This window comes from Phymastichus coffea, unplaced genomic scaffold (genome assembly GCF_024137745.1).
Source record: "Phymastichus coffea isolate CEN01 unplaced genomic scaffold, Cenicafe_Pcof_1.1 PCOF00110, whole genome shotgun sequence".
Lineage (NCBI taxonomy): Eukaryota > Metazoa > Arthropoda > Insecta > Hymenoptera > Eulophidae > Phymastichus > Phymastichus coffea.
Window position 1 is genome coordinate 557,108 of NW_026706921.1, and position 13,449 is coordinate 570,556.

Below are 13,449 nucleotides of genomic sequence, written 5' to 3' on the forward strand. Positions count from 1 at the left end.
GTGTATTTCTGGAGCGGCCTGTGCGAATGCAAATCGTACTCGGCCGTAAATTATACGCGCGACCGGCGTGAGAATTGGATAATTGCCCGCGAAGAGAGAAAGAGAGAGCTTATCCGTCTCAAATACGCGAGCTCTGCGATCGCAAGTCGAGCTCCGGTTCCCGTAGCGACGCACGGCGGAATTCGATGTTCGCCGGATCGCTCGGACGAGCGGCGAAGGAGCGCGTACAGCAGCAAAAGTCAGCTGCTGCGCGCGGACGTCTGCGCACCGAGGAAAAATACGCTTTTCAAGCGGCGGGACCGCGGACGCGATTCGAGGAGGCGAATATACAAGCGCCACTTACGAAAGCCGCCGCGGCCAGGCCGCGCTCCTCGCGACGTGCGTACGGCCCTGGCTAACTCACGGCTCGACTCCGCTCGCTTTTATCTCCGAACAGCTCTCGCGCAGCAAACATCGCCTGTGTGCACGACGACGAGCTTGCTATTCATCCAGACCATTCACGCTCGAGACTTGTCTATTTCTTCTTCTTCTTCTTCTTTCCCATTTTAATTTCGCTATACCTATTTGTTGATAACAATTACCCGCTCGGCAATTTATTTATTTTCTTTTCACTTGATTAAACACGCACTGTAATAAGATAGTCTTTTATTATGCTTTTATTCTTCTCTTACGTTATCTTGAGCGGTTAGATTTTCACGAGTGACAATTCAACTATTCCGTTCATTTCTCTAGGGCATCAGTTTGACTATCGACAAGTTAATCAGCAGATTGATCACTAAAAATTCTCAATATTAATTTCGATAGTGATGTGATATTTATATATGATCCCGCTGTTTCGAAGTTGAAAATCAGAGTTCATATTGATAATGGACGCAGAAAATATATTCTATCTTCATCGAATCCAATGCAAAATAAATAGCAAGGATTTCATCTGCTATCGGATAAAATTCTACGTTAAAAAAAAGAATGCAATCAGAACGTCAGAGTTTGGCATTACGGTAAATCAATTAAATTACGCAATAAATGTAAAAACTAACGCGAATAAAGAACAATCAATGATGAGCTTCAGCTCGAAACAAAAGGATGAAGTTGGTGAAAACTGGTGAAAAGGTGTATCTATCCGCAAAGTGTCGGGCGAATGTGGAACAATAGCCAAAGGCATAATCGACAGGGTTAAAACTGAATGGCAGAACAGATCGCGAGCACGAGAGCTATATAGCTCTTGACTTTGATTTACGGCAAGTTTAAAGGCGAGCGCTTGCAGAACGGCTAATCCGGTGGGCGAGCGACCAACCGAAGCGAGAGAGAGAGAGAGAGCTTTCGCCGATTCAACAAGTGCCTCCTGGCTTCCTTCCTTGCTGCCTACCTGCCTGCCTCCTTTTCATCCCCTTCACACTTCGATAAGATATGGACCCCCCCCCCCCTCTGTGACACGTGTTTCTCGAAGAAAAGGAAAATACATGGAAATCGTGTTCGCGCGTACACAGAGGCTCTCATGTACGAAAGCGACCTCGTTGGTATAGGAGTGTGGGCCCAAGTAGGACGAGCAACGGATGCTCGACTGTTACTGCTGCTGCTGCTGCTGCTGCTGCTGCTGCTGCTACGGGAGCCGTGCCACGAGGAAAAAGAGGCCGAAAACCACCTATACAATTATCCAGCTCTCCTAGGCAACTACTGCGTTTCTAGAGTAAAAACTACTCTTTCGACCCGCAAATCTTTTTCTTCATCGATGTCTTCGACCGTTGCTTCTTTGATTTGCAATTGTGACGTTCTGGCGTCACATACACACAATCGTAAAATAAAAAAAAAGAGAGAATTAGCACACGGACGTAGCTCATTGTCCCGAGAGTGCGATGGTGGCCTTTGTTCCGGAGTCACGCAGCCGTGACAGTCTCTCGGACGACTCAACCCTTTTATTTATTTGTTCTTCGTACCTTCTCGCACTTCAACTCTGGCGCGAAGAAAATCACGCCCTCCGTTTGAATTCGCTCGATTCGCAAAATATCTAACGCTCAGACAAAAGTCAAAGTGCATACCCTCGAAAGGATCCTTCCACGAGAATAGTTTAATCTTGCGCACTACAATTATACACGTCTGTCTTCATATAAACCGATGCGTTGGACTGCACGATGCTAGTACGATCATTATTTTTAATAACAAGAGAGAGAGAGAGAGAGAGAGAGAGAGAGAGAGAGAGAGAGAGAGAGAGAGATAGAGGGAGGGAGAGAGAGAAGGAACCTAACGCTATTTGACAAAAAAGAAAGTAGAGAAAAGATCGGTGCCGCTGGACAATACGAAAAAGTGTTTATCAAATCGAAGCGCGCACGAGTATACGTATATATAAAGTATAGGCCATTTATATAGGTATAGGTGGAGAACGGCTGAGAGTGTTATGCGTAAGCAAAGTCAACGGGAGCGCCACCTATCCTCGCATGTTGGCGTGAGCGGCGGCGGCTGCGGCGGCGAGCAGTCCGGGCGGCCTTTCGAATAGCCCCGAGGGGAGAGCGCGCAGTCAGTCGGTGCTGTGCCGTTGTGCAGAGTGAACTGAAGCAGATGCCAGGCAGCGAGCGTGCGAGCTAGCAAGCGTACGAAAGAGAGACAGTATACACACGAGCGAGAGAGCGTTGTCGCGCTGCACGCAGGCGGCGCGCGCGAGAGAGTCCGCACTTTCACCGCGTTGCCGACCAGTCTAGATACATATACACACGCGAGATATATAACACACAGACAGACGAGAGCGCGAGTGAAACTAGCTAAGAACTACGTCGGGGCAGAGTTGGTCTGCGAAGCTGGCACGAGAATGGTGGTTGCCCAATGCCTTCAGACCGAGCGCTGTTCGCTAAACTCGGGCTCGCCGTATTGCTGCTATTGCTTTGTGAGTTGTTTATCATGTTCGGTGCTACTTGATATTGTGCTTCTTGGTGACGAGTGATCAATCGCTCATAGAGAGAAAGAGAGAGAGAGTAAGAGAGAGTGAGTGAGTGAGCGAGCGAGCATCGACCAATCAAATATTTTCAGTTTTATTCTGCATAGTAGTTGTTCGGTCGTATCGTTCTTTTGTGTGTGTTGTTGTTGTATTGTTCCAACAACCGGGACAACAGTTGCCTCACCTATGTGTGTGATGGGAGCCTGCAGAACCGAGTTCTGTCGCGTTTTTTACCCTAGCGCCGATGTCGGAGGCTTACAGGTAGAGTCATAGCTTCTTTAATCTTCTTTTTATTCCAACTGATCACACTTTCTTTTCTTATTTCACGTGATTTGCAGTATTTGACAATTGTTTCCCGAATTCTCTGACACGGATATGACATTTGATTTTATTTCGATAGTCATTGATGTTTTGCTCCAAAAAATAAATACCACGCTTGAGTTCGGGTGTATTATCAGTTAGAGTAGTTCGCTGTGAATGACAAATAAGCATGTTTTTCAAGCAGAGATGATGTCGAAACCTTTGTTAGTAGAATTTTGGAAAATATATAGTGAAAAGATTGATATCGCATCGAAAATATCGCTTTAACGAAATTTTTGCTCAATTTGCATTCGTTTTACTTTTTGGTTGTTAAATGAACAAAAAAAAACGAGAAATCGGATAAGAGTGATCGGTTTGAGTGTACTTCAAAAGAAACCTGCAAAATTCAAAAGAAAATTTACATATTTTACGAGTTTTATTAAATATTTTACGTCGGTTACACGAAATTATTGCAAATATCACACAAGAATAAAAAAATATATCTTATCTATTGGGATTTTTTTCAACGTTATCCAATGGATTTATAGCTGTTAGAAGTCTTCGCTAGTTGCCGTGTTAACCACCAGGGGGCGCCACTTACTGGCGATTGCTCGCGTAAAGCGTCAGACTTGAAATATTTAGATACTTAGAATAACATTTTTTTTCTGCATTCATTTCAAATTTTCCTAACAAATTATATTTCTTCCGATTCTTTTAATAGTATCTTTTTTCAAGAGATAATATTAAAGACAATTTAGTCGAGGGCGATCAATGATTTAGTACAATTAAGCAAGAAACCGATTTAAATCTAAAATTCTTTTTCTTATGATATACAGTTGCGGAAGTATAACAGATAAAAAAGCCAGTGCTCACGACTCGAATTTTTGTTTTAAAAGAATAATGAAAATTCGGAAATGGCCCATGCTTGAAAAATGTGCTTTGTTAATGAAAAAGAGAGATAATCTGCCATCAGTGATCTCTAGCTCAATTTGAATTCGAACGCATCCATGTAGACAAGCCTATTAATAGACCAAATTATAAGCGAGACGAAGTCGCAACACCTCTCCGCGCTGCATTGTGCGCACACTTCCGAAAACCCGACACCTCCGCACTTTATAGCAAGGTAAAAAGCTCATCGAGGGGTCTTTATCAATGCCGGGCCTTTTTGTCAACCAAGCCAGCATCCCTCGGGTCCGTCGTCGATTTCTCTGTCTGTGGCTCGGTGCATCAGCAGCGCGAGGACGGGTGGGGACAGCGAAAAGCGCTGGGCCTGACGTCATTCCTTGACGCGCCGACGCTCTGACTCACGCCACCACGAGAAAGCGGCGCACACGTATTCGGGGGAAAAACCGAGATGAGCTTTTTTCACGTTGTCTTGCAAAAAGTCTTTTGTTTTTAAGCGAAATTTTACACATCGCTGTCGCTTGAAGCACGATTACAAATGTACAGAGAAAGTAATGGACATTGATATGTCAGTTTACTGATCGATGATACCTCCATTGGTTATTCCGAGGTAAAATTATTCATTTGACAGTGGCATATGTATACATTATTAAAAGATGTACTCGCTCGTGAAATTGTTCGTTAACGACGATCCTGCGAGCGAGAGTAGCAGCTGGTAAAATGATTCATTGCTCAAATGAATAATTTTGGTCGAATGAGTGTCAATGTATCAATAATGCAATTTCGCCGAGAGAAAGAGAGAGAGAGATCAGTGGTCTAATTGTCATTGGTTGGTAACGTTACAGAGTTGTGCAATGATGGGTCTGCAGGCCACGTCACACAAACGTAAGCTGGAGGGCGGAGTGGGCTGCATGGATTTCGACATGGAGCTGGGCGAGAGCCCGGCGAAGCTTGGCAGATTGGAGGGCAGCTGGTGGGCGATGGACGATTCGAGTTATAGCTCGTCCACGTCGCCCACGCCCACGTCGTCCTCGCCGTCCTACTACGACTCGATGGACGTGGTCTCGCCGCAGTCCTGCCTACAGACCCCCACGAGTCCGTGCCAGCAGCAGCAAGCGCAGCAGCAGCAGACCAGCAGCAGCGTCTCATCCACGACCAGCATCATCACCACCAGCACGAGTACGACGAGTACTTCGTCCACGAATTCCAGCCATCAGCAGCAGCAGCAAGCGCAGCAGCAGCAGCAGCAGCAGCACTATTACCAGAGGCCGACGAGCGGCGCCTCAACGGCTTACCAACAGCAGCAGCAACAGCAGCAGCACCAGCAGCAGCAGCAGCAGAGGTGGCTGCACCACCATCCGCACCATCATCACCAGCAGCAGCAACAACAGCAGCAGCAGCAACAGCAGTCGCAGCAGCAGCAGCAGCAGCAGCAGCAGCAGCAGCAGTCGGGCTACGAGCCGCCGACGATACACCGGGAGCAGAACGGTAAAAGCTACATCGAGCTGGGCTCGAGCTACAGGACGAGCAACGGCCAGAACGAGCGCTGCTGCGAGCGCTCGTCGTGGTGCCGGCGCGGGCGCGCCTGCTACCGTCAGCGCCGCCTGGCCGTGCTCAACATCAGCATGTGCAAGCTGGCGAGGTACCGCCAATTCCCCGACCCCTCGCTGCACCGCTCGGTGCTCATCTGCAACACGCTGAGGTACCTCGAGCGCGAGATGGAGCGCGACCGCAGCCCGCCGCCCTCCCTGGAGCCGCTGCTGCCGGCGCCCATGACGCAGCTGCAGCAGCCCGAGCAGGGACGGCTCACGCCCTTCCCCTTCGGCGCGCTTAGCGGCCCCGGCTCCAACCACGACGGCACGGATGTCGACTCGGGCCTCGGCGACAGCGACGACAGCCGCTCCATCAACTGGGGCAGCGTGCTCTCGCTGTCCAGCCAGTCGCCCCTCGACCCGCTCAACAACAACGAGCTGCTCGACGTCGACATCGGGCCCGACCTCGACCTTGACTTCATGCCCAGCTGGAAGCCCGCCTCCGTGGTGGCCGGCGCCGCTCACGGCAGCGTCAGCCCCGTCGACGAGAGCAGCGGCGCCAGCGGCGCCGGCAGCAGTACGCACGAAGCGCTCATGTGCGCAGGCACATAGCCCCCGACGATACTCGGCTCGCTTAGTCACCTCATCGACTTCTATCCGAGCGCGCCCGCCGGATACTAGTGCGCGTGATTGGCGATCACCACGACCGTCCGAGGCTAAGACTAGAGAGACTGAGGCGAAGACTGAAAGGAGGCGAAGGCAGGCCGAGAGAGAGAGAGAGAAAGAGAGAGTGAGAGAGAAAGAGAGCCAGACGGCTCGCTGATCGCGCGGGGCCTTTCGCGATCGGCATCGCAGCAAGCCAGCCGACTTCCAAAGCGACAGCCAAGTCCGTACTGTTAGCGCTCCTCCCTCTGTCCGCTCTCTCTTTCTCGTGCGCACGTTATCTCTCCCCCGCTCTCGGCCTCTCTTTCTCTCGTTTTCTGTCTCCCGACGCCAATGAAAAGACATACACACCTATACACGCGCGCGTGCGCGCGCGCGTGCACACACCCACACGTACACACAAATCTCTCTTGTCTTCGTGTAGATATTTATTGTTCGTGTCAATTAAAGCACGCGATATATGACATTACCGGCCGAATACCTGTCCCGCGACGATGATGATTCTCTCGGCGATAATGATGATGCGCGTATGAGTGAGTATAATAAGTTGATTTCTTGCGTTACGACTTCGCCTCGGCGCTCTCAACGTTAATACAGAGTCCCCGGGCCGGCGATGATCAAACCAAGTGCATCGCTCGCCTAGCCGGCCGACGTTGAGCGCACTGCAGGTTGCTCTCTGCTGCGGATGCCGCGTATGTGTCCTTTCTCCAATTCGTGGCTGGCTCATGATCCGCAATTCCGCGATCATTTATTCGTCCGATATCTTGCGATAATTTGCAACCCGTGAGAAACGACAGTATCGTTCTTTGGAAGGAATACTTAATCGATTTCTTTCTTATTTTTCGTCCCTTTGTCGTTTTGTTGCTAGGTATTGTAATTACGATCCAGAACTTTTGTTTTTACGTTTAAGACTCAGCATGCGTTTCTCTCAAATTCGATGGGACGTGTTTAATCGAGTAGATTCTTCTTCTTTTTTTTTTATTTTTAACGTTACTTTATACATTCCAATTAGTCACTGACGAATGAATGACTTTCTTTCGTATTGGAGATTACTTTTTTATGTGCGACTTTTTGAGCTGCTTAATTCGACAGGAAATTCTTTTTAGTTCTTTATTGTCATCGGTTGTTCAATAGTAGAATAAAAAGAATAGAGTTATCGCAAGATGCGGATAGACACATTATTACACACAGTTACTGTAAAAACGAAGTGATGGTGCTAGGTCTTACCCCGGTGCTATTTCACCAACGTACTCTTAAAAAAAAGCTGTTATTTTTTTTCTTTTGTCTAGCATGTTTTTTTATACGTAGCATTTGTTTTATCTTCTATACAAGATTTATATCAATTGTTTTTACTTGCAAGTTCTTTTTGTGAAAAAGACTTTTTTGTGTTATTATGCATAAGGTGATACGTGTAAAACTATTACTTTTCTAAGGTTGATAAAAGAGAGAAGAAATGATAGACCCGGGTGCGAGATCCTAACCGAGTCATTGATCTCACGAGCCAGAATAATGAATGTTGTTGCCTCGCGCACGTGATCGTTTAGAATTTCACACTTTGGTCTACCATTCGCGTCTATTTTGTTTGCAGCTTTAACACATAAACAAGCGAAGAGCTTTTTCCGTCGAGTTCTCCTTATTCATTATGAATGTAATTCGCAGTAATGTTAAAATAAGGAGAACCTCATTTAGTCGAATCATGAAGTTTCTCAAAATATTGCTTTACTTCAATTGCAAACTCAGTTTTATAATAAAAAAAAAGAAATAATACCTTTTTTACTTTTTTACTAAACGCAATACTGATAATCCGCATGGATTCGACTGAATATACCTAAAAAATCGCGCATACACAACCAACACCTACACCCAAAGAGCCTAAGCCAGCAGATACGAAAACAAAATTAACGTTTAGTTAATCCCAATCGCATAAAAAACATGCACTTTGAGGGTAATTCTCAAAAATCACTCGATGCGACGTTGACACAAACAAAAAAAAAACAATCGTTCCATCTCCGAGCTTTAACGACGAGCAATAACAAACGAACAAAATGTAGATCGTTCTTTGTGATGTACGAGGTGACTGAACGGTATACGTTGGGGGTACGTACCATGCTCTGCCTGCATCTTTGGACAAGTGGGCGTTTTTGCATTGTTTTTCATACAAGAGTGAAGCAAGTCTGTCAATTGTCAAAAAGAAAAAAAAATGAATTCCACGCGTGTGCGACATTGCGAGATTATTGAGAAAGATACTTAAAGTGTTTCTGTTGCGAAAAAGAAATCAGAAAGAGGCAGAAAGAAAACAAACATGAACGTTCTAAACATTTGATTCTTTTTCGTGCACAGTAGAAACACACCTAGCAATACTCAAATGATGAGACGCGCGGATCGTCAATAGTCGAATGCGCGAGACGCATCGGTGACCGGCACAAAGGATGACGTATTATACCTTGTAAATGTAATATAAGTTGTTTTGTGTAAAAAATACAAGGCGTTCGTGTGTTTGACTTATTATTTTTTTTTCTTCTGTTTTCATTTTTTAATTTTTGTTAGCGTGCATGCTTAAATGCGAGAGATGAGAGAGGAATCGAGTGCTGGATGGGTTGTAATATCGGTGACTATAGAAATGAAGTAAGAATTTTAAAGAATATTGAGAAATTTTTGTAAATAGTATAAATAGCACGCAAAGGTATGTCTAAACGATGAAAAAATTATAGGTATAAATTGAAATATGCATATAAGATATTATTATATATTATATATATATAAACGAAGAAATATATATATATAAGATTATTATATATATTTACCTTGGTAAGTGATATTATGGGGGCCACGATCGCTCACTCGATTCTCAAAAGATCGCCGGGGCCGTCGTAGGCGACTCATACATTGTAAAGAAAATGATAGGCCTTTGCGCTTAAACTCTTATTGTTGTTCTTATTGACATGTCTTTTGATTTTTGTTCACTTGGCTGTTTTCATCTTTTACTGTTCACTTCGACTGCGTTCTGTTATTTTTTTGTGATTCGCATGCGACATCAAAATACTCGTTGTGAATTGGCTCACCTCAACAAGCTATTAAGTTCCTATTATCTCAGTGCAACCGCGACAATTAGTAAGCCAAGTCTGGATTTGAACGAAGCGAGTGCCAGTTCTAGAGAAATTTTATTGACATCTGTATTCAACGATTTTTTATTTCAAAGACATCTGTGGCATTTTAACAATTCAAAGACAATTGTGGCATCTTTACAATTGTAATAAGCGAGTGAAATTGTAAAAGTTATTCATTACATAACTTGTTCGCAACTTACGTCATTGCATTTTAATACTTTTAACAACGAACTCGTTTTTCTTTCGTACGTTGTGCTTTTTCCAAAAGAGAAAAAAACTGGCAGTTTTGAGAGATGTTTAATCTTTGACAGAGCGACGAAAGTAAATTATCGAATACTCTTGGAAAAAGCAGCAGCAGCTTTTCACGCAAAAAAAAATAATAATGTAAGAGAAGCGAGAAGCGATCGCGACCGCCGATGAAACTTAGGGCACTGTACATTGTAAATATTAGTACAGATTAAAGAGAATAAAAGAGCGTTAAATGAGGAAGTGAACGAAGCCGATGGTTACGTACACAAATACGTACATACACCCAATTAACAGTTACACGAACACAGCTACAGAACAGACAGAATTTTCACTGGATTTTAGAATAAAAACAAAACGACGAAAACAGATATTCACGTTTTTAAATGTCTCATTGAGAATCGAACAAAATAAAGTATGTTGTTGATATTGATAATCGCTGGCGTTGTGACAGAATGTGTGTTTGGTATAAAAAAGTTAATAAATAATAGTAACAAAAAAATAGGAAATTATCGAAAAACAGAGTGAGAATGTATCGCAAGCGCTGATCGCGCGTCACGAGTCAAGACTCTAGCACGGGACCGCAACGAGATAACGAATTCGGATTAAAACAAATGAAATAATAATGAGAACGAAGTTTAGCTGATTGCGGTGCATCTTGATCTTTTATAAGCGATATAATGAGCTGTCTTTTGCATTTTTCCAATTTTAAACCAAATGTTGTGAGCGAAGATTAAAATGTGATCAATCGACAAACAAAAAAGGACGTAAAGATTAAACGAAAATGCTGTTACAATAAAGACAAACGAATTACATTTTTCTATGTATTCTAGTCGCAAGCGGTCCCGAAATAAACGCGTTGCAGGCTCGGACCAGCGATCGGACCAAGATTGTTCCGTGCGTTTACATAAGATACTGTTTTTTTTCTTCTGTTAAAAGAATACAATGACGAGAGAAGAATTTACTGTGCGACGATCAATAAATAATTCATTGTACCAGCGGTTATACATTAAAACGAAAAAAAAAAACACTCGACGGCTAAAATTCGAGCAAAAAAGAAAAAACGACTTACAATATGGACAACAACAAGAACTATCAAAAACAATAAAGAGTATTATTCTATATAACGATGGTTATTAATTGATTTGACTTTTCCCCACCTTCTTCCATTCCAATGAAATATTAAGCTTCGCTGAAAAACGAAAATTTATTATTGTGTATTTAGGTGACTGCGCCGATAGCGACATTAAAACCATGAAAAATGCTTTGTCTCGTTGCACGAGAAAACTTGGAAAATTTTTGGCGTGGGTCACACCCGCACGCGTCAACGGCCAAAAGGTACTCAACAATCGCGAACGTATCAGCATATTCCCACGCAGTCAGCTGCCTCGCGCGCGAGAGCTGAGAAACGAAGAAAATTTGCTGACCGTTGACACGGCTCATTGCATATGGATAAACGAGTATTGATACGTTTCTGCTGACGCACTCTTTTGCGCAAGGTGCGTTAAATAAAGATTTTTCTGATCACTTGACGTTCTCGTGCGCGCGCCGGCACGTCTCGAGCATACCACGAGAAAACAAGGCGTTTACTGCACGAGGCTGAGCGTTTATTTGGTAGCGATGGTCGTGCCCAAAAGCGGCTGGTTTACATGAGCGCGGTCTGTCAAAAGAGCAGGGCGTTGATCGCGTAGCAAGCGACGAGCCCGAAGGCGGCGACTATCGCGCCGCAGGCGCACTTGCACTTGCAGGGGCACTTGCATCTCTTGCCATTTGAGTCGTGCTGCGGGCCGTCGAGTCGCTCGCCAAGGTAATGCACGCGAACGCCACGCCAGAAGGTCAGGAAGAAGTCGTCACAGTCGAGGCTTCGCACGTCGCTGTAGAAGATCTCTCGGTCGCGCGAGTTCAGTCGCTCGTACGCCTTCGGCATCTCCGGCATTCGGACTCGCCAGTTGCCGGTCGTGAAGCGGCGCAGTCGGCACATCTCGCCCATTGACTGGCGCACCAGTGACCGCGATCTTGATTGAAAATCACATTGTTTTCCTTTTCGTATTCTCAAGCATCGAAATCCGTTCGTTGACTTACTCGGGTGGGTATCCGTGCAGCACCGTCAGCAAATCGATCATCAGAGCTGGTATATAGTCCATGATTAAGCGTAGAGCGAGGTAAACGAGAAAATTCGAGACGAACACGACGTACGACTTTCTGCAGTTGTTCAGCGAACTCTTCAAGCCGCTTGCATCGCTCATTATTTTCTCCTTGATTTGGCCCATGCTGATTGGTCTTTCTTGACTCGTGCCGTAATTATAAACGAAAGCTTCCCTCTTGATTTGCCTAAAATGCAAAATCCTCGTTAAAATTTCTTTGATCGATCGACACTTGCAAAAGTAATCCTGAAAGTGCCATTTGCAATTCAAATTCACGAAGCCGCATAAGAACGGAAAAAAATTGGCTTTTCAGGGAGGACGAAAACTAACTGGCGGCATCTGGGCGGCAACTGGGATCGATGTTGGAAGAGCGACGGGCGACAACTTACCAGCGATCAACAGCACCCCAGGCGCACACGAGCAAAGCGTTCGCGCTCATATCGGCCGGGATCAAGTCGCAGGGGTAATCGGTTTTGCACATGACGTGCACGGTACCTCTGGCCACTTTGGCGAACAATCCGGCCACTCCGTTCTTTTTGTCGCACCATCCCGGCATCGGCTCTTTGTACGTCGACATCACTGCGACATTGGGGGCGTCAGTTAACGGTCGGCTCAGCGCCCAAGTCGAGCAAATAGATTTTTCTCATGCGAGTGCAGAGGTGGGCTGGCGCTCGTCAGCCTACCGAGACTGGGCCTGAAGACGCAGCAGGCGTAGGTAGCTCCCGGGGCGTGCTGCCGCACGAGCTCCTCGGCGGTAGCCTTGGCGAAGGTGAACACGTCGGGCCACTCGCCGAGCAGCATCCGGAGGGCGTCCTTGGTGAGTCCGCTGGGCGCCTCGTCGGCGACGATCGTGTCCTCCACGGTTTTCAGCTCCGCCGGCGGCAGGCTGGTCTTCGTCGCTCAGGCCCCCAGGTTCTCTTGGCTCAGGTCGCCTCTCACGAACGCGATCTTCTCCTTCGAGTCGGCATTCCGCTCCCTCGCGGCGTCGAACAGCTGCGATTCGATCGTACGTTCGTGAGAGCACGAGCTTTCGCCCCGCTCGCCGCGCCGATTCCATCGCCGATGCGTCGCTCGCCAGCAAGCGCGATCGACGCTCGACAGTGCCGACGCCTAGTTCTCGCGATAGCGGAAAGCTCGCTCTATCGACGCTTTGACTTTTGTCGCGCAGGACTTACCAAGACAGCGCCATCGGCCGGTGGACGATACTCACGCTGTCCTTGAAGAACTTGGTGCACTTGTCCTGGAAATCCTGGCCACTCTTGACCCTCGGCAGCACGTAAACTCGCTGCACTTGAGGGCACGCCCTGAGCAATTTCTCGAGGGCGCACTTGCCGAGGAGATCGGTAGCGCCGGTGAAGAGCACGCTCAGGCCGGCGTAGAACTTGACGAGCTCGCTGTCGCCTTTCGCCTCGGGCTGCGCCTCCGTGTCGTCTCTCATCCTCCGGTGGATCGCGTCGTCGACGGTCGACATCGCAGCGCTCCTGATTTCTCACGGTCGCGGGGAACACAATGGAGAACGTGCCGTCGCTCGCTCGAAAGCGAGACTAAGCAGGTGGGTCGAAAACCAACGCTATTTATGCGGTGCAACTCGTCGCGATATGTATTCTATACGAGCGCTTTGCTTTCGC

The 13,449-nt window shown here is 46.5% G+C and overlaps 2 protein-coding genes across 4 annotated transcripts in view; one reads left to right on the forward strand and one right to left on the reverse strand.

The window, feature by feature from the left end:
• LOC131670439 (vacuolar protein-sorting-associated protein 36-like) overlaps nt 1-8,322 on the forward strand; it is a 36,888-nt gene extending 28,566 nt beyond the window's left edge. Inside the window, exons 1-2 of one of the 3 annotated variants that reach the window (XM_058946040.1) lie at nt 2,505-2,875; nt 4,975-8,322. In XM_058946040.1, the coding sequence (XP_058802023.1) occupies nt 2,801-2,875; nt 4,975-6,273 (1,374 nt within the window). In that variant the 5' untranslated portion in view covers nt 2,505-2,800 and the 3' untranslated portion in view covers nt 6,274-8,322. The other 2 variants (XM_058946041.1, XM_058946042.1) reach the window with 2 other exon arrangements.
• A 2,170-nt stretch (nt 8,323-10,492) lies between these two features.
• LOC131670442 (fatty acyl-CoA reductase 1-like) lies at nt 10,493-13,396 on the reverse strand. The gene is given in 5 exon segments (XM_058946044.1): nt 10,493-11,692; nt 11,760-12,008; nt 12,211-12,400; nt 12,505-12,814; nt 13,032-13,396. Coding segments are annotated over 5 exon segments (1,362 nt in total). The 5' UTR covers nt 13,293-13,396; the 3' UTR covers nt 10,493-11,340.
• Between the last annotated feature and the right edge of the window lie 53 nt (nt 13,397-13,449).